We start from the raw sequence: 25,499 nt of genomic DNA, 5'->3' as shown, positions 1-25,499 counted from the left end.
CCTTCTAAATAAAACCTGTTAAATCCTGTGCCTGCCTCATAGCTCCCTTCTTCCCCAAACCATGCATAAGTCACCTGCCGTGGTTACCAGAGCAGTTTGCCCGTGGCTTACTGCCACGCGCGTTCCTCCTCCCCCCAGCAAGCCGCCCTTGCGAGCCAGGATGCTGTGATGTGACGGTGCTGCCTCGCCTGCCTGAAGCTGCCTGCGGACTTGGGCGGCGTTGAGTGTTGGCGAGGGTGGGAGAGCCTCCCCTTCCTCAAACCGCTGGCTCAGGTGAACATTGACAAGGCAGGCACGCAGTGCGTTACCACCCCACTGCTCAGACCTGCGAGTCCTTGCCACGGGTTTCAAGGCTCCTGTTCCAGCGAATGGTACCATCTCTGTCGAGCGGGCTCAGATGAACAGAGGACAGCTTTAGGGCGCTCGGAGCTCTCGCTGCCTGGAACGTGATCTGCAAATATACGGCAAGGGGGATGCTTTATCTTCGCCCGCCAAGTTTATTTCTGAAATAAATGCATTTTCTACTCAGCTAAGTACAGAACACACAAACTTTGGGCAATGAAAGCCCAGGTGAGATGTCAGTTGAGAGCAGCTTTTTCACTTCAGCTTTCGGGTATTGCGGCAGAGCTGCGCTGGCGCGTCCCGTCTGGCCTTCCGCAGGACCGGTGCGCGGTGCGCTCCCAGGAGAGGCTGGCACGACAGCCCTGGTGGATGTCGCCTGCAGCGGTCTGCCCTGGCAAGGGCCTGTGGGGTGGCTGCTGTATCCAGGCTGTGTGGTAGCTGGATGCGAGTCCTGTATCCCGATGGGATTCTTAATAGACAACTATTACAGTCACTTAATGAAAACGTTCATGGGGACTGTGTGTCTTGGCCACTTTCTGCCCTCGTTTCCACTGTCATGCAGAGTGGTTCCAGGAAGGAATTCTTGCAGGTACTAAACTCCAATTTGACCTGCGGTAATGAGTGACAAAATATCTACTATTAAGTTGCAAATGGGGGTTTAAGCTGTTTGTTTTCAATCATGGCCAGCTCCCTGACTGGATGTTTAGTTACACAAGATGCGCTTTAATAATAGTGGGTGTGTGTACAGGCTTGCTTCTGTCAAGTTCCTTCTTTTTTAGTTGCTAGGCATCATTTAGTGCCTAGGTGATAAAGCCCAACAATTTAAGCTATTCCTTAACGTCCTCTCCGTATTCCACAGTGCCATCCATGGACAGAGGTTTCATGCTGGCTTTTGGTTTTGTTCTAATTTTGTTCTATTTAAGTTCATATTCGTCTGAATGTGTGTATGTGGGGATCCAAAAAAAGCTACCAGAAGTCGCATTTATAATGTTTGAACTTGCCTAACTGATCAGTGGCTGCTAAGATCCTAAAAGAAAAAAAAAAAAAAAACCTAATCTAGTGTTCAGCCTTGTGTGTGCCTAAGCGATGCCTGAAGTCAGCTGTAGCTGTGGGGTCTTTACCCCTCTGGCAGCACAGTTACTTGCTTCTGGAAACACTGATGTTCATCAAAGGAAGTCAAGAGCAGGTATCTATTTCTGCTTCACATACAGGTAAATATTCTCCCTGCTGAAATGGGAGGCAGAAGAATTCTGTAGCTGAAGATTCTCTTCAGTCCAGAGAGATTCCCGAGGAAAGAGACTGACCCGTCGTGTAGGATGGCCGCAGTTCAGCTCGCAGGATGTGGCGTCCTGCATCCCAGGCTCAGTTAGGCATGGAAAGGAAAAGACTTGGTGGCACTTAATTAGACGATGCAGAAGGTGGGACTCGGCAAATAAAACAATGTTGATGCACCATAAATAACTGATTTCAGAGGATGTCGGTTATAGAACCATAAGTACTTCTTGTTTGGGAAAAGTAGGAATGGAAAAAAGCTCATGCTAACCAACCCCTCCACTGCAAAAGAACTGAAGCTTTTAACATACCCTGCCGCTTGCCTGTGCTGCAATCCGTTGTTCTGAACTCCTCAAGCGCCCCCTCAGGTCTATTTCAACATAAGAACGAACGTTTTTATAGCGAGAAGCACGGGTCGCTGGTGCAGCCTCCGCAGGGCAGCGGCAGAGTCCCCAGCGCAGGAGGTTCTCAAGACACAACCGGCCAGGGTGCTGATGATCTCGCCCAGGCTCCCTTTCCCCCAAGAGGCTGGACCAGATCTTTCAAGGTCCCTTCCCAGCTGGGCTGCTCTGTGCTTCTGTGGTGTCTCCGTGTAGAACAGTGCTTTGCTCCTTGTTCGGGAAAGAAAGACCATCGCTTTCCTCAAGTCTGCTTACTGTATGAAAAGGAGCCTTCCATTATTATGAAGCTTTTCCTTTTATATAATTAGTCAAATGTAAATATTCAGATGGCACTAGTGTTCTGGCAGCTTCTTGAAGTACATGTGAGAAAAGGGAGGTCACATGGTTCTAAGCTGAGATCAGGCTCAAAGGAGTTAATAAGGGTAATCTCCTGGATACTGAACTTATCCCAACAGCATTTTACAGTCCTGGAATTAGGGGCTCAATACACATCATCTGCCAGTTTAGAAGAAATTAGAGAGGAAATCCAGAACCCTGAAGGGCAAGGAAAGGTCCACTCGCTCTTATTTGTAACTTTGATTCTTTTTACTAAACAGCCTAACCATGGCATCCGCGTTTCTGAGATGAAGCACTGCCTCAAGGATAAGCCCAGCAGCTGTTGCTGCTCAGGAACTGAAAGTGCGGACAGAGCTGCTCTTCGGGCCGTTTCCCTCAGCCCAGCTGTTCTTGCTCCCAACGCTGACAAGCACAAGGGGAACTGAAAGCACCACGTCCTCAGTAGCAGCAAAAGGCCTTGTTGGTTACCAAACGCTAGGATGGCAGTAGCAGCTCATGTTTTTCCAAACTCAACAAGGTAATGGCTCAAGCATTCTTTTTATCGTCTATCCCTTTGTACCTACTACACTAAGGTCCTCCCATGTTCAGTCTCAGGTCCTGACAGTGTTCAACTTTGAATATAATTTTTCTACCTTTCTAGCAAAAAAAAAAAAAAATCAGTTTCAATCTAAATTAAAATTCTACCATAATTTCTGAATTATCAATCAGATTCCCATTACTTGTGAAACATTTTAAAAATTGTCTTCTGTTCTACTCTTACTTGGTAATCCTGAGTGATTTTCATCCTCTTTCTTCTCTCAACTATATATATAGTTTTGACTAAGCTTTCATCATTGAACCTGTGTATTATGGAAAAACACACTCAGTGTTCACCCAGACAGGTGTTTATTTTTATTTAATATTCAGCTTTGTGGGATGAGGTAAGGTACACTTGCAGCAGTAAGCACTGGCTCCTTCTTACCTTGACAGAACCAAGACGTCGTGTGAAAGGAATCGTAGGTGCATCAAGAGAGACAGGCTGCTCTTTAAAATGGTGGAGACACACTACTTCAGGCTGCAGGCAAGCAGTGATGCTCTCCTGTAGTTGCTTTCTCTTCTCCGTTTCCACAAACAACAGGACCATGAGCAAACGGATAGGTGGAGTAGCAAAGTTAGGAGACCAGCATTCAGAAACCTCCCAAAGATTGTTTAATGTAGCCCACATTTAGGGCTTACAGTATGCAACTTTCAATGCAGTCACGTTCTAGTGCTTAGAGAGCAGAAAAGTATTTCTTAGGGCAACCAGATTCACTTCCAATTAGAAGACAGATCTGTAGTTGGAATATAAGCCAGTTCAACAGGGGAAGGAGGGGAAAAAAGAGAGACAAGTATTTCTTGAGTGGTGGTTTTTTCCTGTATTTCCCAAATAAAGTATAACTTTTACAGAGGGAAGAGCTGAGATCAAGAAAAGTTGTCTTGTTTTTAAACATAAATTTAGGTCCTTCTGAAAAGCACAGAAGTGGTGATTTTCTAATTGAATAACAAGCTAGAGATGATACCCAGTTCTAAGAGCAACAGACATATTTTAAAGGGATAAATACATATAGTATTTCACAAAAATCTCTACAAGTCAGAAGTAGTGCAATGTTGTATCAATGCCCTGTTGAAAGTCTTCTCTAAAGTACACTCCAGTACCTGAATAAGCTGTAGCAGGTGTAAGCATTGCAGAAGCAGGCCACATCTCTCTGCTCAAAACTGCAGTGATGGTGATGCCCACGTGAGCTGGAACAACCGCCCCGGCACGGCCGAGGCTTTGACCCACACACGGCCCCAGAGGAAGGGTGCTGCAGCAGCCCGGGTCCCCGGATGTCTGATGTCTCCCCCCGGGGCTGGCGACAGCAGCCTCGCCGGCGGGAGCTGTGCTCCGGTTGCAGTGCCGAGTTGCTGGGTGAAGGAGCTGCAGGAGGAGGTGAGCAGTCGCTGTAGCAGCCAGAAGGAGGAACAGGAGGTGACAGGGTCTTCACCGAGACTCTGCAGAGCTAAGAAGCACCCGAGTCCTGTGCTGCAAAGGAGGGAAAACCTTGAGACTACCCTCTCGGGAGCCATGGGTGGAGACTCCCACAGGAGGGAAAGCTGGAAACCTCTTACTTCCAGCAACACAAAAGGGCTCCTTTTCCACCTGCAGCTCTGCCATTGCACAGCAGGTACAGTGCCCTGAGAAAGATGAGGATGATGACTCCACCAAGGAGTGATCAACACCAGCTGAACCTGAGCCAAGTGTTCACACAATGAAGAAAAGGAAGATGAGAGTTACCAGAGAATCCCTCCTGTGGGGGGCAGAGGCCCTCATTGCCAACCTGACTTGGAGACATCAACAAGTTTGTTTCTTACTAGGTGCCCAGATCCCAGCTGTTGCTCAGTGACCGAGTGATTCAGGATTTTAAACTCAACAGAGAAGTCAGGAAGACACAGTAGAACCACTACCCTGGACCTCAGGAGAGCAGACTGCAGCTTGTTCTGAGATTTGCTTGTCAGGATCCCAGGGAGACTGCCCTGGGAGGCAAAGGGGCTCAAGAAGAATGGCTTGATTTCCAAAACACAACCTCCTCAAAACACAAATAGTCTATTCCTATATGCAGAATGTCAAGCAAGGGTGGCAGAAGGCCAACACAGGTGAACAGAGAGCTCCGCAGCCAGCTCAAACACAAAAAAGAGGCAGAAGGTACAAGATATCCAGAACAAATAGAGACACTGCCTGAGCACGCGGGGAGGGAGTTCGAAAAGTCAGTGCTCAGCTGGAGGTGGAACCAGCAAAGGATGCAAAAGGCAGTAAGAGCAGCTTCTCTAAGTACCTTAGCAGCAAAGGAAGGGTAAGGGAAGTATGGTCCCACTGGTCAGAGGGGTAGAGGAGCTAGTGACACAGGACATGGAAAAGACTGAGGTATTCAACCCATTTTTTGCCTCATTTTCACTGGTAAGGTTTGCCCTCAGACCTCCCAGGTCTCCAAGCCTACTTGCAGTCTGTGGGAGTAAAGCAGCAGAGGAAGATGGAGTTACAGATCACTTAAGCCAATTGGCCGCACACAAATCCATGGGACTGGATGGGCTGCCCTGAGGGGTGCTGAGGAAGCCAACTGAAGTCAGTGTGAGACTATCACTTCTCAAAGGACTTGGAGACTGGGGGAGGTTCCTGACGACGGGGAAAAGGCAAGTATCTATCTTGCCCATCTGCAAACAGGAGGGTCCAAGGGGTTACGTGCCAGTCAGCTTCATCTCAGCCCCCAGAAAAAACTTAAGGAGCAAATACTCCCAAGAAGACATTTTCAGACACATGGAGGTGATTGGAAACAGCCAGCTAGATCTACCAGAAGCAAAGCATACCTGATCAACCAGACTGACTGAAATAACTGCCTGTGTGAATAAGGGGGTAGCAATGGATGTTGTATACCTTGACTTTAGCAAGGCTTTTGACATGATCTCCTATAATTTCCTTACAGCTAAAAATAACAGTGAGATACAGACTGGATAAACGTACAACAAGGTAGGTAGAAAGTTGTCTGGACCACCTGGTTCAAAGAATTGGGATCTGTGGTACGAAATCCAACTGGTAGCCATTTACTAATGGCAACGCTCACAGATCAACACTGGGGCCAATATAATTTAGGGTCTTCACTAACAACCTGGATATGGGGATGGAGTGTGCTCCAGCCAGTCTGCGGCTAATACTAAGGTTGGGAGAGCTCTTGATGCACTGGAGAGCAGGGCTGCTATTCAGAGGGACCTAGACAGCCTGGACACATGGGCTGACAGGAGCTCTAAGTTAAAGGCAAAAGCAAAGTCCTGCACCTGGGATGGAGTAACACCATGCAACAGCACAGGCTGGGGCCGGACTGGTTAGAAAGCTTTGCAGAAAAGGACGCAGGCTCCCGGTAGATAACAAGCTGAACACAAATCAGCAGTGTGCCTCTGCAGCACGGATGACAACTGCATAGTAGACAATATTAACAAGAATGTAACCAGCAGCTGGGGGAAATGACTCTGGGTATTCAGCACTTGTGAGATTACAGCTAGAGCACTGGGTTAAGTTTTGCACTTCCCAGTAAGAGAAACACACTGATGCACTGGATTGAGTCTAGCAGAGGGCTACCAAGCTGCCTAGGTACTCAGAGAGGAGAAGCAGGGGCTTAGAGAGGAGAAACAAGAGAACTGGATTTCTTCCAGATTAAGAAAGAAGAAAGCCAGGGGGAGGCAGAGTGATTGTTGTGATCTTGTTGTTGTCTTCAACTACCTAATGGAAGAGCATAGCAGCAATGGGACCAGACTCTTCTCAGAAGAACACAGGGATAGGACAAGAGGCAACAGACAAGTTGCAACACAGGAGATAACAATTAGCTCTAAGAAATAGCCTTTTTTCTTTTTTTGATCATGAAGGTGGTCAAATACTGGAACAGGTGCTGAGAGGGGTTGTGGAATCTCCACCCTTGGGGACAGTCAAAACTTAACTGGACAGAGCCCTGAGCACCCTGTTCCAACTGGACCTGCTTTGAGCAGGAGGTTGGACTAGATGATCTCTGGAAGTCCCTTCCAGCCTGCATGATTCTGCAATAGTGTTACTATACACTACACTTCCAAAAGAGTTAAAAAGGCAACACGGTAATTATTTACATTTTGTAGTCATTGCTGTATCATAAGATATGCACCAGTTATTTTGCTATGAAGCATTTTTCCCTTGACTACTAGACTTTTTCTAGAATTGAGAGTTTGAAAGATACTTGTTTCCCTGTTGTTTTTTTTTTTAATTAAAAAAATGCACAAAAAATACCATTACTATAACACAAACTGAACTTACACACTGCATTGTCCACGGAGAAGCAAACATGATTAGATCCTAAATGTAGTCTGTGAAACTCAGTCAAGAACTACTGGTTGGTCATCTCCACCTGCCTGAAGCTTAAGCTTCTTTGCTTTTAAGTTAGAACCACAGTTAGGCCGTTTATGTTCCTTTGAATTCTTCACTGCTGAATCTTGGACAGTCTTTGAAATAGTCTGAGCATTTTCTCTGCTTCCTTTTGAATTCGAAGATTGAGATGGTTTGTCCTGTAAGTTATAAACAATTCTATTAAAATTCTAACATTGTTTTCCTTCTTTTTCAGTGTTCCCACACAAGAGAGAAGATAATGAGATTTATTTTAAATCCCATTGATTGCATTACTATGAAAAAATATATTGAGCAGATACCAAACTATTAAAATAAACCATAATGGAAAAGATATCTATATAGCAAGTCAGTACAGATATAAATACCTTGTAAACACTTTTCTTGTTTGTTATCCCTTGTATAGTGATGACATGTGCCTCATTTTTCAGCAGACTTGCTTTTGGTCCTATCTTCAGGTAGGATATTGTAGCAAATGCTGTGAAGCTGAAGTCTTCCCTGCATAAATTAAACCAGTCTTATAAGAGAAGGTTGGAGACAAAGACAGGCCAGACCATGCAGGGGAAAAATGGGACACATTAACCCTGCTGATGGATGTTCAAAATAGCAGCTTGATTCGGCTTTATCTGTTCAGGTGGATAGTCACTTAGTTTAGAGCAAGTCTGGCCAACACTTAACATAGTTCAGTTTGTGGACCTTTACACACACACACACAGAGGTGTCAATCTGTTGGAATACATGGAGGAAAATGAGGAAAAAAAGACATAATAAGACATCTGCTCACCCTCTTAGGAGTGTAAAAAGTCAGTTGTACAAACAGATGCCAAAAAAAATTTAAGGCAAAAATAAAGGGATTAAATATTTGATTGGTACATATTCTTGGAACTTCTAAAACTATACGAAAAGACAAACCACATACCACACAGGCAGCCAGGTTACACGAGAAGCACTGTTCTTATTTTCACTATGCTTTCTTAAAATTTCTGACTACCACTTTCCACATTAGGCAGCCTGTCCTGACTTAGACTTCACCTGGGCAACCCTATTTGCTTTGCTTAGCCATGGAATGTAAATGAGACTCCGTATAAACAGTAGACTTCTCCAAAATGAAGCCTGCTGCAGATTTAAAGGTTAAACCTGAATACAGAAGATCTCAGCTTTTTAAAATTGCAAGAGATGCAGCGTTTCAAATGTTCCTCCAACTTTAGTTTTAACATTTTAAAGTAGAAATATAGTAATCTTTTGAGGTTTTTTGAAATACATTAAATACCTATGAAGTAAAGGCTAAAAATGAGACTACAGAACGTATCCATTAATATTATACAGAATTAACAGGAGAGTAAAGAAAAATGACTACTAGATGTTAAAAAAAAAGTAGTAGTCATATTACATACTTCAGATACTGCTGCAGCAGTAAATGGGCAATAATTCTCTCCAGTTCCTCTCGAGGATGCTTTGGTGGAGTAACTTCAGCCACCCTGAGTTTTGATACACCTTTCCCAGACCACGCATCGATTAATTTCAGTGGGGTGAGTTTCTCACTCATGTTTTCAGCTTGCTCAAGTATCTTGATTAGATCCCTGCAGTATCCTGTTATATCCATTTTCTCACATGCTACAAATAAAAGTGAAGTAATATTTAAATAGCAAGTTATTTATAGTTATTTAGATAGTATCCATATATACACTAGGTGCATACATATATATATATGCACTTTTATATGTACATTTATAAATATTAAACATATAACAAATAAAGCCGTAACTTTCCCTCAGCCAAATTAGGATGTATTTGTACTCAAACTTACGTTTATCTTTGTACTTCATTATTAGAACTCCAATCGGGCAAACATTTTTACATGTATTTAACATTACAAACCGCACAAATTATTTCAAAGAAGCATTTACAAGGCCTAAAATTTGTAAGGCAGCTACTATGTTACTCTGCAGCTGGATTCCTTTTCCTCACCCATAATAGTTATTATGGAAAGAACAGAAAGCAAAGAGGAATTGAAGAAAGTAAGCGAGACATTTCTTCTCTCAAGACATGGACAAAATGAGACAGGAAAAAAGCATTAATTTCATTATACAAATTAGCTTCATCATGACTAATTATTCCGAGCACTAACACATCCATGTAGTACATAACGATCATGCTTCTACTGCATGATCAGATCATCACATAGAACTACCCCAACTGCCTCCTCCAACACTAAGAATTAAGTACTGAAAAACTAGTACTACTGCTAGGTTTCCTCAGACCTTGCTTATATATCAAAAGGCCCTGGGGGTAAACCAGCAGTAAACAAGATATATTTCAACTATACTTCATCACATGGCTCCGGTAAGTCTTGGGTACAAGCAAGCTCCATACTCTTCTCAACCTCTGATGCCAGTATAAATTTGAACTAAGCCCCATTTCCAACTAGAAGATAACAAGAAATTGTTACTTGCATGATTTTGCAAAACAGTTCCATTATATGGATATAACTAATTGTATAAAGAAAAAAAAGAGGTTAAATATCTTTGTTTTGCCTACTTCACCCCCCAAAAAATGTACAGGGAAATAAAGTCTAGTATAAGGACAGCTTTGAATACAGAGCTGTTCCCAAATTTTTCAAGTGCTGATCACTACGTTATCCAAACGCTTTGCAACAGATATGAGGGAGATGGTATTTTCCACACCTTACAAGAATTCACCTGTTACTCAAAGAAATTTAAGTGGCCTTGTGTGTCCAAGACCAACCTCTTCTCAGCACTCTTTTCAGAGCTTTCTAGCTTCGTATGGGATTTCCTATGTCTGAACCAGACCTCTCATGCAGTAGGTGCAGCAACAGATACTTTGTGCATCTTCAGAGACTTATGGCTTTCTGGATGGATACCAAAAATGACAGTTAAAGCAGCCAATGATCACCCATGAAAGTGTATCTACCCAACACTGCCCAGGATGTTCGCAGGCAACGCAGCAAAAGAACTTATGTCCCAGAACCGTATTCTGCTGAAACCACCCTCCTTTACCACGCAGCAGGTCTTGTTTCAGCTCGTCTCCCAAATTCCCTCTAGGTCTGGCCCATATGCCTTCCCTCTTATGATCCCAACTTTCTTCCAAAGGAAGAGCACACACTAGACAGACATCGTGCTGTTAGGGCTAACACATCGCAAAATCCTGAATTGGTGTGCTCAGTTGTTCTGCACAAGTGTCATGCACAGTCCTGACACAGGTAGGTCTCATGAGCATGCAGCGCTGAAATCCTCAGAGATATTACCAGGCAAGTTGTAAAAGGACATGTGCAAACTGTGCCTTCTCAGAGCCTAAGTGTGAACAGCTTGGCTTGCAGAGAACAAGAGGGTCCTTCTCAAAATAAAGCTTTCACACCCCAAAAAAAATCCTGAAACAAAACCCAACACATACCAGAATCTTTTTAAAATAGGTAAGCCAATCTCCCCCTTGCCCCAGCTTCACTTTTGGGAACAGGTGAAAGGCTGAGCCTGAAAAATACCGAAGAGTGTGGCCTCAAGCAAAAAGCCAAGCCAAGAAGTATCCTGCTAAACACCCTGAATTTGGCAACCAAAAACTGATGTTCATAACAAAAGTTGAACCTTGGAAACAGGCAGTTATTATGAGCACACTTTACAGAAGTTGCTTGTAGTTTCTCTAAACTACGTATTTCTTTAAGCCAACCTTCTCCACGTTCCCTGTCCTTGATTATAAAAACAATTTACTTACAGTTCTCTCTACAGCAGTTATCACACATTCTGTTGCAGTTTGCAGAATCCCATACTTCATCAAAATGATGGGCTATGAGGACCCGGCGACACCTGAAAGAACAGAGAGCAAAGAGGGACTAGAGAACATAAATGTATACACCTGTGTCATAAATTATGAAAGTGGCAAAAAGAAGGTCCCCTGGGTCAGCTCATATCTCAAAACCAGCAGGAAGCATTCTCTCAAGAAAAATCAGAAAACAAACACTGCAACACAGTGTTCTCTGTCAGTTACACTAATAGGAGTAACTAGTAGCTTTCAGTGATACTAAACACTGCTGTAGGAACAGTTTGGTTAAAGCAGAAAAGCAAGTATAATCTGCAATTCCAATAGAATGAAAAATCATAAGAACATGAACTAATTCTCAGACTGAGGCCAACAAAGGCTATGCCAAATGCACAAGTTGTCCACAACAAAGATACAAGTGCTTTCCATGAAGTATTCACTACAGCTCAGTGCAGCACATGAATCAAACACATGCAGATTCCTGTATGGCCACGAAACACTGGTGCCTTAGAGTAAAAACCAAAGCATTCCAGTATTTGCTCTGAATGGGATTCGAAATCCAAACACGGCTTGTTGACAGATATTTTATCTCAACATAACTGCTTCCAGAACTAGCCTGAAGCTTGCAAGCAACACACCAACATTCAGTTACGTGTGAGAGTACGCACACTGAGCAGCCAAACCACAAACTCCAATCTCAAGACTCTGTTACAACGGTAGTGCTTCTATAGTGTGGTGGGGTTTTTTTTGTTGTTCGTTTTGTGGGTGTTTTTGTTCAGTGCTTTTTTTTAAAATACCCTCTAAAAAACCTAAGAAAATTAGCCTAATTATTTAAAAACTAAGCAACCAAACCACCACGGTAACTTACTTGTTCATATTCTGGCAGTAAGACACCATATCATACAGCTTCTCTTGCCCTACATTTTCCATCACTACCATTGAGCTAATTCTGAATATATCTCCAAAACCGTAATACAAAATGCAGTCAGCTTTTTGGTCATCTCTACCTGCAATGCATTAAAACAAAACAAAAAAATTTAGACTTTAGAAAAGATTTACTTTAAGTATAGCATGTTCTGGTACAAATTCCACTCTTATCTGCATGGGCTTCTGCAGCCCGTATATAGAGAGTGCATGACTGTAACAGAATATCAAGCATAGCATGTTAGCCAATAGAACATAGCATGATACAAACCAGAAACAAAATGGATTTAGAACAGTCTTCTCAACTACAGAATCAAGCAAACTGAAAATACTACACAATGAAGATTTTTACTCTCTAACAACTGAAATAAAATATTAATGTCATACAGAAAGTCAGTGAAATAACCATTTTTTCACCCTAACACCGCTTGGAAAATCCTAGCCAAATACATCTTGAAGCTTAATTCTTATTCGATTAAAAGACATCGCAAGCTTCAAATACCTTATTAGGTATTAGTGGTAATAAGTGAAGAGAGAATTAGGTATGATTTAACACAATATTCCATTTAAAACCAACTGTGTCTTCTATAGCTGAACTTAGATAATCTCTTCCTTCCCGTTGCCCACCCCTCCCAGTGACGTGCTGATGGGCGCCCTCCTGATGTTTACAAGATTTGGAGAGCAGAAAAGGTCAAAACACCTAAACTTTTAAAAATTTTAACATATAACAGAAAGGAACTACTTCATTTGGATGGGCAGTCAAGGGGAAAAAAGGAAGGTTTCATAAGCTAAGTATTATGTTCAGGCAAATGAGTAGCAGTGCTTAATTAATCCCCCTCCCCAAATCTCATTTGAATCGAGTTATGAAAAACACACAAAAGCTTGCTCTAATCACCTCAAGTTGATAAACGTTGTCAAACAACTGTTTCAGCACCTATACGGCCCTTGTCTCTCTCGCGTAAGCAGATGCAAACTCCCACAAACTTTGATGACTGTTGTATTTCTTTGGCCAGCACTAAGGCCAATTTCTATCGTACAGGCATAGTTAAAATCTCAACCAATTGCCCCCCAGGGTCCTTAAAAAGCTTTCCTCCACACAGATTTGAATCCATCTTTGAAAAAGTAATAATACACAAGGTCAAAAAAAACCAAACCAAAACAAACCACCACAAAACCTTTTTTTTAGCTGTAACAGCTATTTAGTGCTGCTATACATGGATCAATCCTTGAAATTCCCTGCTCCAGACTCCCCATCTTACTTGTATTTCTGTGTCCACTGAAATTCATACAGAGATAAGACATCACCTAGAGACAATCTGAGTAAATCATGCATCTCAGTTGCTATGCAAAGAAAAAAAAAAAAAAAAATCCTTTCTGTAACGTACATTTAATCAGTCAATGTCACGTTATGACGTTATTCTGGTAAGCCACAGATATCACAAAAAACAAGCAACTAAAAAAAAAATCCTAAGTAAAGGGCTAGGTACTTAGTTATTCTTTGCTACACTGCAGTAGAGAGGCCTGAGATCATGAATGTAGTTTATATTTGCTTTAAAGCCTCTTTACAGAGGCAGAGTGGCATTAAACGCTCTGGAACTGTCTCAAAGACAAGACACTTTGCACAAATGGCTGAAATCAAAGTACAATTTTATTGCTTTAAGGGATGTAAATGGCTACTTTGCAAAAGCCATTTCCTACAATACCTGCACGTCCGCTCTCCTGGTAGTAGTTCTCCATGGATTTGCTCATAGAATGATGAATTACAAACCTCACATCAGGTTTATCAATTCCCATGCCAAAAGCAACAGTCGCCACTACAACCTGAAATAAGATTAAGAAACTATGAAGGTACCAAAACACAATTTGTTTAAATGAGCCATAAGTCTATGAAAAGTATCTACTTAACCTGGATTTGATTTGCTGCCCATCCTTTATGAACTTTGGTCTTATATTTAGCATCCATGTTTGCATGGTAAGTCCCTGCCTTGATTCCCAGTTTCTGCAGACTCACAGTAACTTGCTCAGAATCCTTCTGAGAAAAACAGTAAACGATCCCTGCACAAAAGTGAAAGATGACTTAGTGTAATGTCTTAAAAAAACCCAAACAATCCCCAATTCTTAAAAACAATTTTGAAAGTTTTATTAACCTAAAAATAAATAAATAAAAACTAGCAAATTATCTTTGTGCCTATTCAGTCTGCAGTATTGGTAGCCATGAACGGAACTTCAATTATCAGCTTTGACTTGTAGGCTAGAGAGAAAATACGGGTGCCAATCCACATAATCATGGAAGTATTCTATTAACGTTCAAGGAGGACAATGGTTATTAATGCTTATGTAAAGGAATGCTGTTCCTTATGACATCTATAACATCTCATCCGAGGTTTCAGATAAATCTGCTTTTTGTCATTAGTCAGTCTGGGCTAAATCAAGGATTACACACAAAGCCATGTAATTTCTGATCATCTTAGCACAGTTTGTACTCGAGGAGCTGCTCATCACAGCCACAGAGTTCCACAGCAGAGACAGGGACAGACTGCTGCTCCGGAAAATTGGGTTCTGTTGCCTTTGTAATATGCCTCTCCTCTTTATTTGCACTACATAATTTATGGACCACACAAAGTTCAACTTTTACAGTTCTACTTTCATCACAGAAGTGCAATTCACCCCACCACACGCCCATTCTGGGCACTGAATAATACATAAATCTTATGACCAAATATGAAAAAGAAATGTTAAAGATAGTAAGTGTCCTGACACATAGATACTAAATGACATACACTTGACTTAAGAACATATAGATAACCTTTTTTGAGCCTTCTTTTTACAATCTTAAAAATGGCCATTATTCTTGTTATAACATTATTGTTACAGCATTGTTATAACATTGCTTTATGCCCATAAACATTATGTTTCAATACTTCAGAAGATAAAAGTAAACTGTAAAAACATTTAAACACTAATAAGTGAAAAGAGTAATTATTCAAGGTACAGATCTTATTAAATTTAATTTCTTTTAATGCTGGATGTTTACTGTATGGTGAAGGCAGAATTTCTCTACATGTTTCAGGATCACTTGAAAACATTCCTGTAATGCTTAAGATTATAAAAAAATAACATGCTTTTTTTTTTTTTTTTAAACACTTTTTACCTGAGAGTCCTTTGTATCTTCCATTAATGATCTTAACAATGTCCTCAATGAAATCTTCATTATTTGAAGGCTTATGCCGAACCTCAAAAATATAATATACACATGCCAGAGAGTTCTTCAAGTGGGCACACAGTCTATCAAACAATCCTATTTTTCTACTTCTTCCAGGACAATAAACACAACTATTCTACCATTTAACCAAAATTACTATATTCCCTTTGTGTACAGTCAGATTACACCTCAAAAGTCCATCGGAAAAAAAAAAAAAAAAAACAAAACCAAACAAAAAAAACCGAACCAAAATCACAAGTTTTCCCATGAAGAACAATAAAAGAACCTGTGGCCAAACTGAAAATACAGTACAACACAATAATTCACAACATTTTGTAATCATATGACATATTTTCCAACAGGTTGTAGCAGTCTGAGCCTGCTACCTCCCTCTCCCCTGTACACAGTCCTATCTGCTAAGCCTTGCTCACAAAGACAGAGCAGCCCAAGTTCCCCTGCAGATGACAGCAAGTTCAACAAAATGAAGTCACGAAAGAACACCACCATTCAGTTACAAAGCTATTTATTTTTAAAACGTATAATTGAAAATCTATTCTAAAATTCATCAACTGTAACTTACAGAAGATAACGTGACTGCGATGCAGTCAAACAAACAGGTAATAAGACATACCTCATAGTAAAGATTGGGCCGGTTGAAAGAAGCGGTGAAGGTAATGCACTTCTGAACATGCAAAATTTTCTGAGCGTCCTTTAAAACATGATTTGTAGCAGTTGCTGTCAATCCAATCAAGGGAGCATTGGGAAACTGTCTTTTCAAGATACCAAGAGACTTGTAGTCTAAGCAAGAAAACAAAAAGGGGAAAGAAAAAGATTTCTCATACCATAGATCCAAAGTTAAAAAAGATACTCATGCAGATAGCATTCAATGGGGTAATACTGCAAGAAATGTTATTACTGATCAGTTTCTCACAGAATTAATTTATACATCCAAATAAAGTAATAAGCAGGTTGCACTTATCAAAACAGATGCTTGCTCTTCTAATTGAATTTTACAGAAGCAGCCACAATTCAGAAGACAAAATACATTGAAATAGAAGTTCTTAAAAAGTTAGAAAAATATAAGCGGCATCGCATTAACCAACTTTCAGGTTATTTTGCAGGTCTGTTTTTACAAACAGCTTTTCAGTAAACACAGCTTCGCTACTAAACAAGCAATGTGGAATTTGGATACATGGACCAGACTGTACTAAGGAAAGATTTTCAAGGCTCAGTGCTGACAATCACTTGCTGCCTTAGAACAGAAATGCAGCCAGAGGTACATATCCTCATTCCACGTTGCCTGTTTAACTGGCATGGCTCTTTGCTCAGACACCACTTTTTAACAAAACTGCAAAGGTTGACTTTACAGTTACTATTGCTTCAAATCAGGTTTTCTTTCAAAGGCAAAGAAACACTAACCAGTAAGTAAGAGTCTTCTACAACTGACAAGATAGGAAACAGACTGAAGCACACTTTCTTCCCTGCAAGACAAGGGCATCTGTTTCAACGAGCTTTAGAAACGATTAAAATACATCTCATGAATTTACAAAATGCTCTACCTCTGTCACCCAGAGTGTTAGGGAGCAGTGTACAGAATGACACTTTTTCATGTAGCAGTAGATTAAAGATGACTGTATTGTCCATATTAAAGATGGCAGCCAAAAACTTTCATTTTATTAAACTCCAATTAAAGTAAATTTAATTAGGAGTTTTTCAGAATACTGACAGCAAAATCTACATTGAAATCACCCCCATTTGCATAAACTTAGCTCCTGGACAAGGATACAGTCATTTCTGAATTAAATTTAAAGTCCTTGAGCTAACACAGGTGCTTGCCATACACTAAGTATTTACTTAACACATGAAGAAAGCACCTAGCTTTATTTCAGGCCTAACTCATTATTTATTGACGCCTGATTTCTAATGAGCATACCAGGCCTGAAGTCATGGCCCCATTGACTACAGCAATGGACCTCATCTACAGCAATGCGAGCAAGACACCCTGCTTGATAAGCTTTCTCTAGCTTCGACATGAACATTTTGCTTTTTGCAATCTTCTCCGGGGTCACATAAATGAGCTTCAGTTGCGAATTTCTGTTTAGCATTTCGGTATGAACCCACTTCACATGTTCCTGTTCAAAAGAAAAAGAGAAATCAGGGGCTAACAAACTAGAACACACTGAAGCTGCTTAGTGCTAAGATTCTTAAGAGATTATTAACAATACATAAGGGGTAACTAACAGAGACTGATAAACTGTTACATAGTATTTACCACTACTATGTGTCTTTGCAGAAGATCATTATGTATAAAATGTTAATTTTAATACTTGGCAAATCTGTCACAGAACTTTGAAAAACCAAACTATTGAATATTTGCCTTTGCTTCATCATGTGGTATCAGTATTTTCCCAATAAACTATAATGTACCAAACATGCCTGTGGTACTAGAAGTGTAAAATAATTTCTTACACACTTTAATAGTCTTTAATACCGAGCCTTCACAGTGCTCTACCTCAAAGCAGGCTCCAAGTTTGATACACTGCATCAAGCCACTAACCTATCAAATCCAGTGTCATGTGCAAGTTAATGACCACGGCTTTCTGGTAGTCAGGAAATTATATTTCACTGTAAAAAGCAACTGACTAATAATAGCCTGGGAAACAAGTTGCTTCTTGGCCTCTGGATCAAGCAGCTTACCATCCTAAAGTAAGATAAATAATTATATGTAAAAGCCTGCATGGCTCAACATGTTACTAGTGGAGAAAAATCGCCTACTCCAATCTTATTTTAACTGAGTAAAAATCTACAACACACACCAGCCAAATGTACTTCACATCCTGTAAATAGCCCCATGAAATCTATTTATTCCATGAAAGGTGTTGGTTTACATGTGTTCTTGTCATTAAAATAAGAAAGCAAGATACTTATTCACATTATCCGTGTCACAGCACGTAGCTGGCAAGATACTGTTGACAGAATGGCATTAGCTGATAAAACTGTGCCATTCATTCAGTATTCATAAATAACATACACAGAGGTAAGACGCTGGCACATACACAACAAAACCCAGGAAGACTTGGCAGTTAAACATACCTTGCTGCTTGAGGCATTTAATAAAGTTGCAGAAATACCAAGCTGCTCCAAAACCATGAGCTGATCTTCCATAAGTGATATCAAAGGACATATCACAAGTGTGAAACCTGTAACCATCAAACATTGCGCAAACTGAACACTTCAGATGTCACAAATACCTCTTTCTAATACTTTTTAGTAACGCACCAGCCCTGTTCTGAAGGAACTGCCAAAGGTGAGCTTAAGCTTCATACATAGTATCAGATTCCCTTCCTAGGTAGCTGATAAATGAGTGCTAGGTCACATAGGGATACTTCTAACCAACAACTGCCTGTGACATGCACCTTCTCTTAGAATCTAGACCACAAACAACTGAGCTGCAACAGAGCGTAAGAGCTAATATACAAAACAAAGAAAGCTGGATTCACATCTGTGTCGTGAGGTGCTAATTTACCACACAACTAAGCAATGCTAGGTATTGGTAAATTTGGTCTTTGGAAATAAACTTCCATGCAATTGGATGGCTTATTTGTAAAAAAAAAAAAAGGCAGCTTAAAAACTAAAACTGGATACTTGTTTTTAAAAAATAATATGCAAAGTCTCTCCCAAATAATCTGAAGCTAAAACTTTAGAATGGAACAAATAACAGATATCCATACTTTAATAAATGTATAGTCTGTATATTGAATTAAAAAAGAAAGAAAAAAAAGATAGTGACAGACTTTTAAAAAGTTCTTTCAGTGTTTAATAACATAACATATTGAGAGGAACTAGATAAATTATTTAAATCTAAATCACACCTAAAGGGCACACCTATTTTAAAGCCGCTGTTGCTCCTTCAGAGGAAATAAAGTAAGAGAGCAAAGCAAATATTTCTAGTACATCTTCCTCTCATGTCTTTGCTCTTTTTTCCCCGTACCATGATATTAGACACCAATATAATGTTCATTCTCCAAATAACTATAAAAGGGAGAAAATAAATCCAGTTGTTCATATATGACCTTTTCTTCGCTTACGTACCATCAGAACAGACAGCTGGTAACTGATAGCAAAGGCTCTTTCCACCACCTGTAGGCATGACAAGAAATATATCCTTTCCCGCCATGGCAGCATTTACTGTTTCGAGTTGCAAGGACCTAAACTTCTGGAGTTTAAACTTGCTCTGCAGTGCAGTTTTTATCTTCTCATACCACGGAAAATCTGTTAAGGGAAAAAAATCAAACACGTTTCATAACCAAGTTTGTTAAAATATAAGAAGGAAGGGCAATTTACATATACAATAACTAAATCTGGAAGCAATACAATTTTAGATCTGGTAAAGCGTTCAAAGATTCAATAATGACACACAAAAAGCTACACACAACCTGAGTCCGTATAAACTAATTTCTAAGGTGGACCTTTGAAAACCCTATGAAATGCAAACACAATCCACCTCCAGACTAAAGGCTCTCATTGCACATAAACGTGAACTACTGCTAAAAACTCACAAGCAGATGAAGAACTTAAAAGTGCTAATGATCAAATTAACTGATTAGTCCAAAATTAAGTGGCAATGAGAAGCCCACCCTGAAAATAAATAAAACCAGACACTGAGCCCTACAACAGTCTCACTACTAAGTTGCCCAAATGCTTCCCTCATACAAATGCAATGATTACGAATAGTATAATGAAGGCAGGGCTACTGTTTTTCCCACATATTCCAGAGATAATTCATTTATTAAAAACCAACCAAACAAAAAAAACCAAAATGGGGGGAGGGGAAGTTTAATCTTCCCAAAAATAATCACTCCGACATGCTTATAATAGTTTTTTATTTTCTTCAATAAAGAGCCAAAGACTGCATCACTTAAAGAGGTAATACTGTAAAAACTTAAATTTCAGATGCAACAGGAAGCATATTAACTATTTTTGTGTTATTAAAATTAAAATGCAGAAAAACCATGGGAACTCCAGAGTACACCGCATGCAATGCAAGAATTAGCTTTGGGACTTGAGGTGACATTGCTTCCCAGTTTACAGAGATCACAGCCAAGATCCAAGGCTCTCTGAAACCAAGAAAAGCCTCCCACTGACTCCAGTGAGCTTTGTACTGGGACCAAATTTAGCTACTGTTCTTATTCAACACACACACAGCATCTGATTGCAAAGATGTTAAGTTTTCAAAGCTTAGGAGGAGAGAATTAGGCACAAAGTCACCCAAAACACATCAATTTGTTCAACAGCATCAATTTACAAAGTATCAATATTCTTACATATGCATAACACTTTTCTCAAACACAGACAAATACGATTAGACTACAAAATTAATTTCATTTCTAAAAAAGCCAAAAAAGAGAATACATACAATAGATACAGGCAGAAACTAACAATGCATTTCCAAATTGCAAGTGAAGTAAAAGAGGAGGGGAAAAAAATAAGAAAAAGATCTGAATTGAATTTGGCTAGGCATAACATGGTCAAGACCCACCAGCTATGGAGGACTTCAGTTAATGTTTAACTTGAAAGACAGCACTTCCAGAAGAACAGCAGCCCTCACACCACCATGGGGCACTTGCCACTCGGACCAGCTCTACCATACCGATGTATTCTATGTTACTTTTTGGCAGTCAGCATCCATCTAATTTGCATAATTTGGTAAAACGGTGAGGTTACATAACCCCTGGCAGATACAACCAATGTCCTACCCACTCAAGCAAGAAGACACACAAAGACAGCAAGGGGTAACTTTGAGAGTGCAAGATGCTTATTATCAAATCCTGAAAAGATCCAGAGTAATTATTTTTAGAACATAAACAAACAGGGAACATAAGCATTGCAATATATCCAGATTTACTCTAGGATTTATAGCAAACCAAATCAAGTTGTGACTTTGCAACAAGAAAAGAATAAAAGTAGTTATAACAGGCCATTCTTGTGACAATTCTGCCCAAAAGAACTCAGATTAGTGTTTAGGAATGTCCAGGGAGTCAAGTACAAACATTACCCTGTGTAATTAAGATGGCAGGTCACGCAGTTGAACAACATGAAATAGGACAATATCACTATTCAAACAAAACTCTGTATGAACACATTCTTCCCTAATGAATTAGTTTACTTCTATGTTAGAATATTTGAATTTGACTCTGCAAACCTTTTTTGTTCCATGCCTCAGCTGAGGTCTCGGTGTCTTTACTTCCACCTGCCTCCAAGTCTCCTGAGGACTCCTTTATCAGACTCTTTACCCTCATCTTCTTTTGAATGAGTTCCTGCTGTTTATCCACAAGCTCCTGAATCTGCATCTCCACTGCCTGCAGCTCATTTTCAATGGAAACCAGTACCTCCTCTAGCACTGAAGGGAAAAGCAAGGTGAAGGCAGAATAGAGACTACAGTAAGAAGCTAATCCCAGTTTTAAAGGATATTGTACTTCATTTGTTGATTGAGAACAATCAAAATTAAACACAAACTAAAAGCATCTAGAGAACTAGACAGCCTGACAGGCCCACTGATAAGATTATAGCATCTAATATCATATATGCCATGTAAAAATACTTAGCAAGGCTTAACAACGTATTTCTTATGTTAGCAGGTCATATATACACAGGTACACTGTAAGTTGTCATCTCCGGTACGGTGTATGAGAGACACGCAACATTATCTTTGCCTGCGTTGATTAATAGAGGGGAAAAAAAAAAAAAAAATCACAATCCAGTTTCTCAAAAGCAGTGCCTCTCCAGAGAAACACTTGAAATTATTTTCTTTTCTACAGATGCATGTTAAGCAGTGAAACGCATATTGCATCTGCCCTGATATTAAAGCTGCTGTGTTACAATGGAGACAATGAGCATTCCAGCCAATTCCAAGGTGAGCACATTAGAACATTTTTAATAGAAAGCATTTACATGTGAGAAGCAGCATTATTCTCAGCAAATAAAGGTCTTCTGAAGATGGAAACAGGGACATTAGCAAAAAGCTACATTTCATGCACCCAGATCTCCCTTCTATGCAGAACGAGAGGATCTGCTGAATGTCAAGGTTTGAACACAGAGGACAAAAGCTTTTGCGAACACAAGCCATTCTTCAGATCTAAAAAAGCTGAACGAAATACTCCCCAAAAACTTGGGTAACATAAGTGAATCTTTGGTGGGAATTTGCCTCTTTACATCCTTACACACATCTGTGTGAATTATGGATTGTGTTCTAGAATCCAGTCCCCAGGGTTTAAAAGAATAATTAATACATATCACAGCATGCCAAGCGTGTATCAATACTTCAGAGCCAGGTCAGAAAAGTGTAAGAAGAAATGTCTTCCTCCCCCTGGCCCCTCAAAATAAGAGATTTCAGTCCTAGCGTAGCAGATATAATAATCTGCTTATGCAAGCAAAAATGTATAATATAGAAAAAGATATCCTCATTACAAATGGCACAAAATGGGGACGTAGGTCTTCCTAAATGCCCACTGTTACTCAGCAGGAAAGAGCTGAAAGTATCTTAAAATATGAAGCACACTTTCAAAATATTGAAAACCAAGTAATTTCCTTGACAAACCTGCTTTTGTTTTAGTTTTTATCTAAGAAACAAAAAGTTATCCAGTAAAAGAACTTTTTCTTCAAATCTGAAGTATAATAACATAGACCCCACAAACTCTTTTCTGCATACATTAAATTCATATAAATAACAACCAATAACCTCAGATTATTGTGCCTGTTAGCTAAAAGATAGCAAAATGAACATACTGAATACTAATTTTGGATTACCTGCAACAGCTGCCATCTTTGGAGATTAAAGAATGTTTTCCTTAGGAGACCTTATTTAACCAAGCAACTGCCACTAAGAATAAAATAAAATAAATAAAAAAAAAGAAAAATTATTTCATGGGTAATCTTTCTAAACTTAGAACAAAGTTACTGCAAGAGATTCTTCATTAATATAGGAGGTGTTAATATAACAGTTTAAGTACTGGTTCATTTAATCCGCCTATATAAATATGCCCAAGTAGATGACAACACACTTTTGCCCATCTGCAAAATGGACAGATACCAACGCACGATCAATTCCTAAGGCTATATCTCGCCAGCCTTCTAAATGAAACCAAATGAATTTTGACCAAGTCATAAATTTTCTGTGAGAGGCATGGTCTAATACAGACCAGTCATTCACCTACCTTTGACCTATCTTTTTTTTTTTTTTCATCTCTTCAAAGACTATTTTACAGAAAAATCTGAACAAATTATATTGTGTCCCTTAGAAAAGTAGCCACCATAACACCTAGAGAATCTTCTAGGAGGAAGTAGAAAGATAGTTTGGTTCAGAGAAGGGGGACTGGTTTTGATCAGATCATCAGTGAGATGAACTTAGAATTCTATTTATTGGCTATGTTTTTGAACAACATTCTTTCTTTTATTATATGCTAATAATACAAAACTCAAGAAACTTGATAGTCTCTCACGCTTGTTGAATCTGAACTATTTATTATATACATGGGAGCCAAATCTGAGGGAAGGTGAAAGGGAAAAAATTCAGCGGACCCTCACTATAACCTGGTGGTAACATAACATTTTACTGTGTTCCAATAAATGCGGGGAAAATATATATAAAAAAGAATGTGTGACTAGAACACTGGCTTTGCTGGAAAAAGTTATAATTAAAAATAAGTTAAAGGCTCACACTTCATAAAGAAGTTGATTATTGTATAACTCAGAAGTGTCCAGGTCACCCACATAATTTACACAGTTACACAGTTCTGTCTTTATAACACCTGCCACTTGCACAAAAGTATTTAGAAATATTAGTGTCCCCAAAGTACACAGCAATGAAGGACATCCAGAAAAATCAGTAGCTATGGCACACATGCGCTGTAAAAGCAATATGCTACTTCTCCTCCTCCTGTAAACACAATCCTCACATATCTCACTAGGCTGATAGGTCAGGAAACATAAGCCATTTTCTTATCCAAGGAGTGGGAAGAGAATGAAAATTACTTATGAAAGTTTCCCTATATGCTGCTAAAGCTCCACAAGTCTTTAATTTAGTTCCTGTCTCTAAAAGAAGTAGCTGAGCATACCTTGTAACTGATTTTATACCACCACTGCCAACAAAGACCCCCAATTACCATTTGATTCCTCAAAAATGCAGCTCCTAAGAAACTGAATAACGACAAACTCATATCTGATAAACCACAGTGGACAAAAGGCAAGTGGAAGCATCTTGCCCATCAAGCAGTTCTAGCCCACTGTAAAAACAGCTGAACTCCTGTGAATTCATCCCATTACAGCCTTTTCCAAGTAGCCCACTAGTGGGGAAAAAGAGGCCTCTAAGCACAGGCGGGCTGGCCATACCTAAAACAGGTTAGCAACGAGCACCACTTTCCACCCTGCACAGATTTAAATCAGAGTCCCAGCACTGGAGGCTTTCTTACCCCACCTTCTATCCAGCCTCTGAATCAAAGCTCTTCAGTCCCAACTCTAAGAGGTGAGTGATGCTAACAGAGCATTATCAAAGAACCCTTAAAGTTAGAGAATAAAACCAACAATTGCACAAGCATGGTGCATCATCTTAGCAGTAGTAAAAATCTCTCATCCAGCCATAAAACCCTGAGAAGCCACCTTAAAGGCACTCATTAGGAGAAGGAAAAAAAAAAAAGCCTAACCGACAGCAGGGGGATGTGTTTACACCGGCCGTTTCAGCACCCGTCACCTGCAAGCCGAACACCAGCCGCAGGCACGAAACGGAGGGAGCGCCCGCCTCCCCAGGCGGCCCCACGCCTCCAGCGGCCCGTGACGGAGCCGTCACGAGCAGGCCGGGAAGCCACCCGCTCGGCGGGCCGGAAAGCGGAGCGGGGGCAGGCAGCGCCGCGGAGGAGGGGCGGGAGGGAGGCTGCTGGGGCCGCACAGGCGGAGGAGCCGCGGAGGAGCCCACGGCCGCGGCCCCCGCCGCGCCTCATCACCCCCTTCTCCCGCACGACGGTTACAGCCCTGGCGCGCGCCGCCGCCGCCCCCCCCCCCCCCTCCCCGCCCCAACGGTTAGTGCCGGGGCGCGCGCTCCCGCGCCCCGGCACCGCGACTGCTCCCCACTCCCACCTGGACAGGCCGGCTCTCAGGCCCCGCCCCCGCCCGCTGCAGCCTCTTCCGCTGCCGGCTTCCCTCAGCCAATCGTCAAGAGAGAGCGAGTGCGAGGGTGACCACGTGCATCCCCTCTTCCCCAATCAGCAGCGGTGCCGCGAGGCTCCCTTCCGCTTTAATGAAAGCAGAGAGGCGGGCACTGAGGCGGGCGGGGGCGCAGCCGCGC

General features: G+C 40.8%; 1 protein-coding gene across 8 annotated transcripts; it reads right to left on the bottom strand.

Annotated features, from left to right (window-relative positions):
- Positions 1–126: 126 nt before the first annotated feature.
- RECQL (RecQ like helicase) lies at positions 127–25,319 on the bottom strand. Of its 8 annotated transcripts, none has more exons than XR_014227871.1 (18): positions 25,292–25,319; positions 22,970–23,042; positions 21,366–21,563; positions 19,256–19,435; positions 18,257–18,363; positions 17,097–17,295; positions 15,795–15,961; positions 15,113–15,194; positions 13,868–14,016; positions 13,665–13,782; positions 11,906–12,044; positions 10,993–11,084; positions 8,661–8,880; positions 7,635–7,764; positions 7,180–7,427; positions 4,026–4,392; positions 3,313–3,661; positions 127–951 (listed from the first exon to the last, which is right to left on the bottom strand). XR_014227871.1 is itself a non-coding variant. In XM_082309044.1 (15 exons), exons 2-15 carry the CDS (start codon positions 22,983–22,985, stop codon positions 7,239–7,241), a joined length of 1,986 nt encoding a protein of 661 aa, XP_082165170.1. In that variant the 5' UTR covers positions 22,986–23,042; positions 25,292–25,319; the 3' UTR covers positions 7,159–7,238. The 8 variants fall into 8 exon arrangements, 1 of the variants encoding a protein (XP_082165170.1); XR_014227872.1 differs by having other exon boundaries at positions 3,313–3,447; XR_014227873.1 differs by having other exon boundaries at positions 3,313–3,444.
- Positions 25,320–25,499: the final 180 nt, after the last annotated feature.

The sequence above is a fragment of the Platalea leucorodia genome (genome assembly GCF_965183815.1).
Source record: "Platalea leucorodia genome assembly, chromosome: 4".
In the NCBI taxonomy this organism is placed as follows: Eukaryota; Metazoa; Chordata; class Aves; order Pelecaniformes; family Threskiornithidae; genus Platalea; species Platalea leucorodia.
The sequence above is the reverse complement of the archived record's forward strand: the minus strand, read 5'-3'. Positions and strand labels throughout refer to the sequence as shown.

Excerpts from the sequence above, each read along its gene's own strand:
- RECQL (XM_082309044.1), bottom strand. Across the intron at positions 15,962-17,096 it reads GGGCCATGACTTCAGGCCTG|ACTACAAGTCTCTTGGTATC; the intron begins GTATGCTCATTA and ends TTTCTTGCTTAG. Across the intron at positions 12,045-13,664 it reads CCAGGAGAGCGGACGTGCAG|GTAGAGATGACCAAAAAGCT; the intron begins GTATTGTAGGAA and ends AATGCATTGCAG.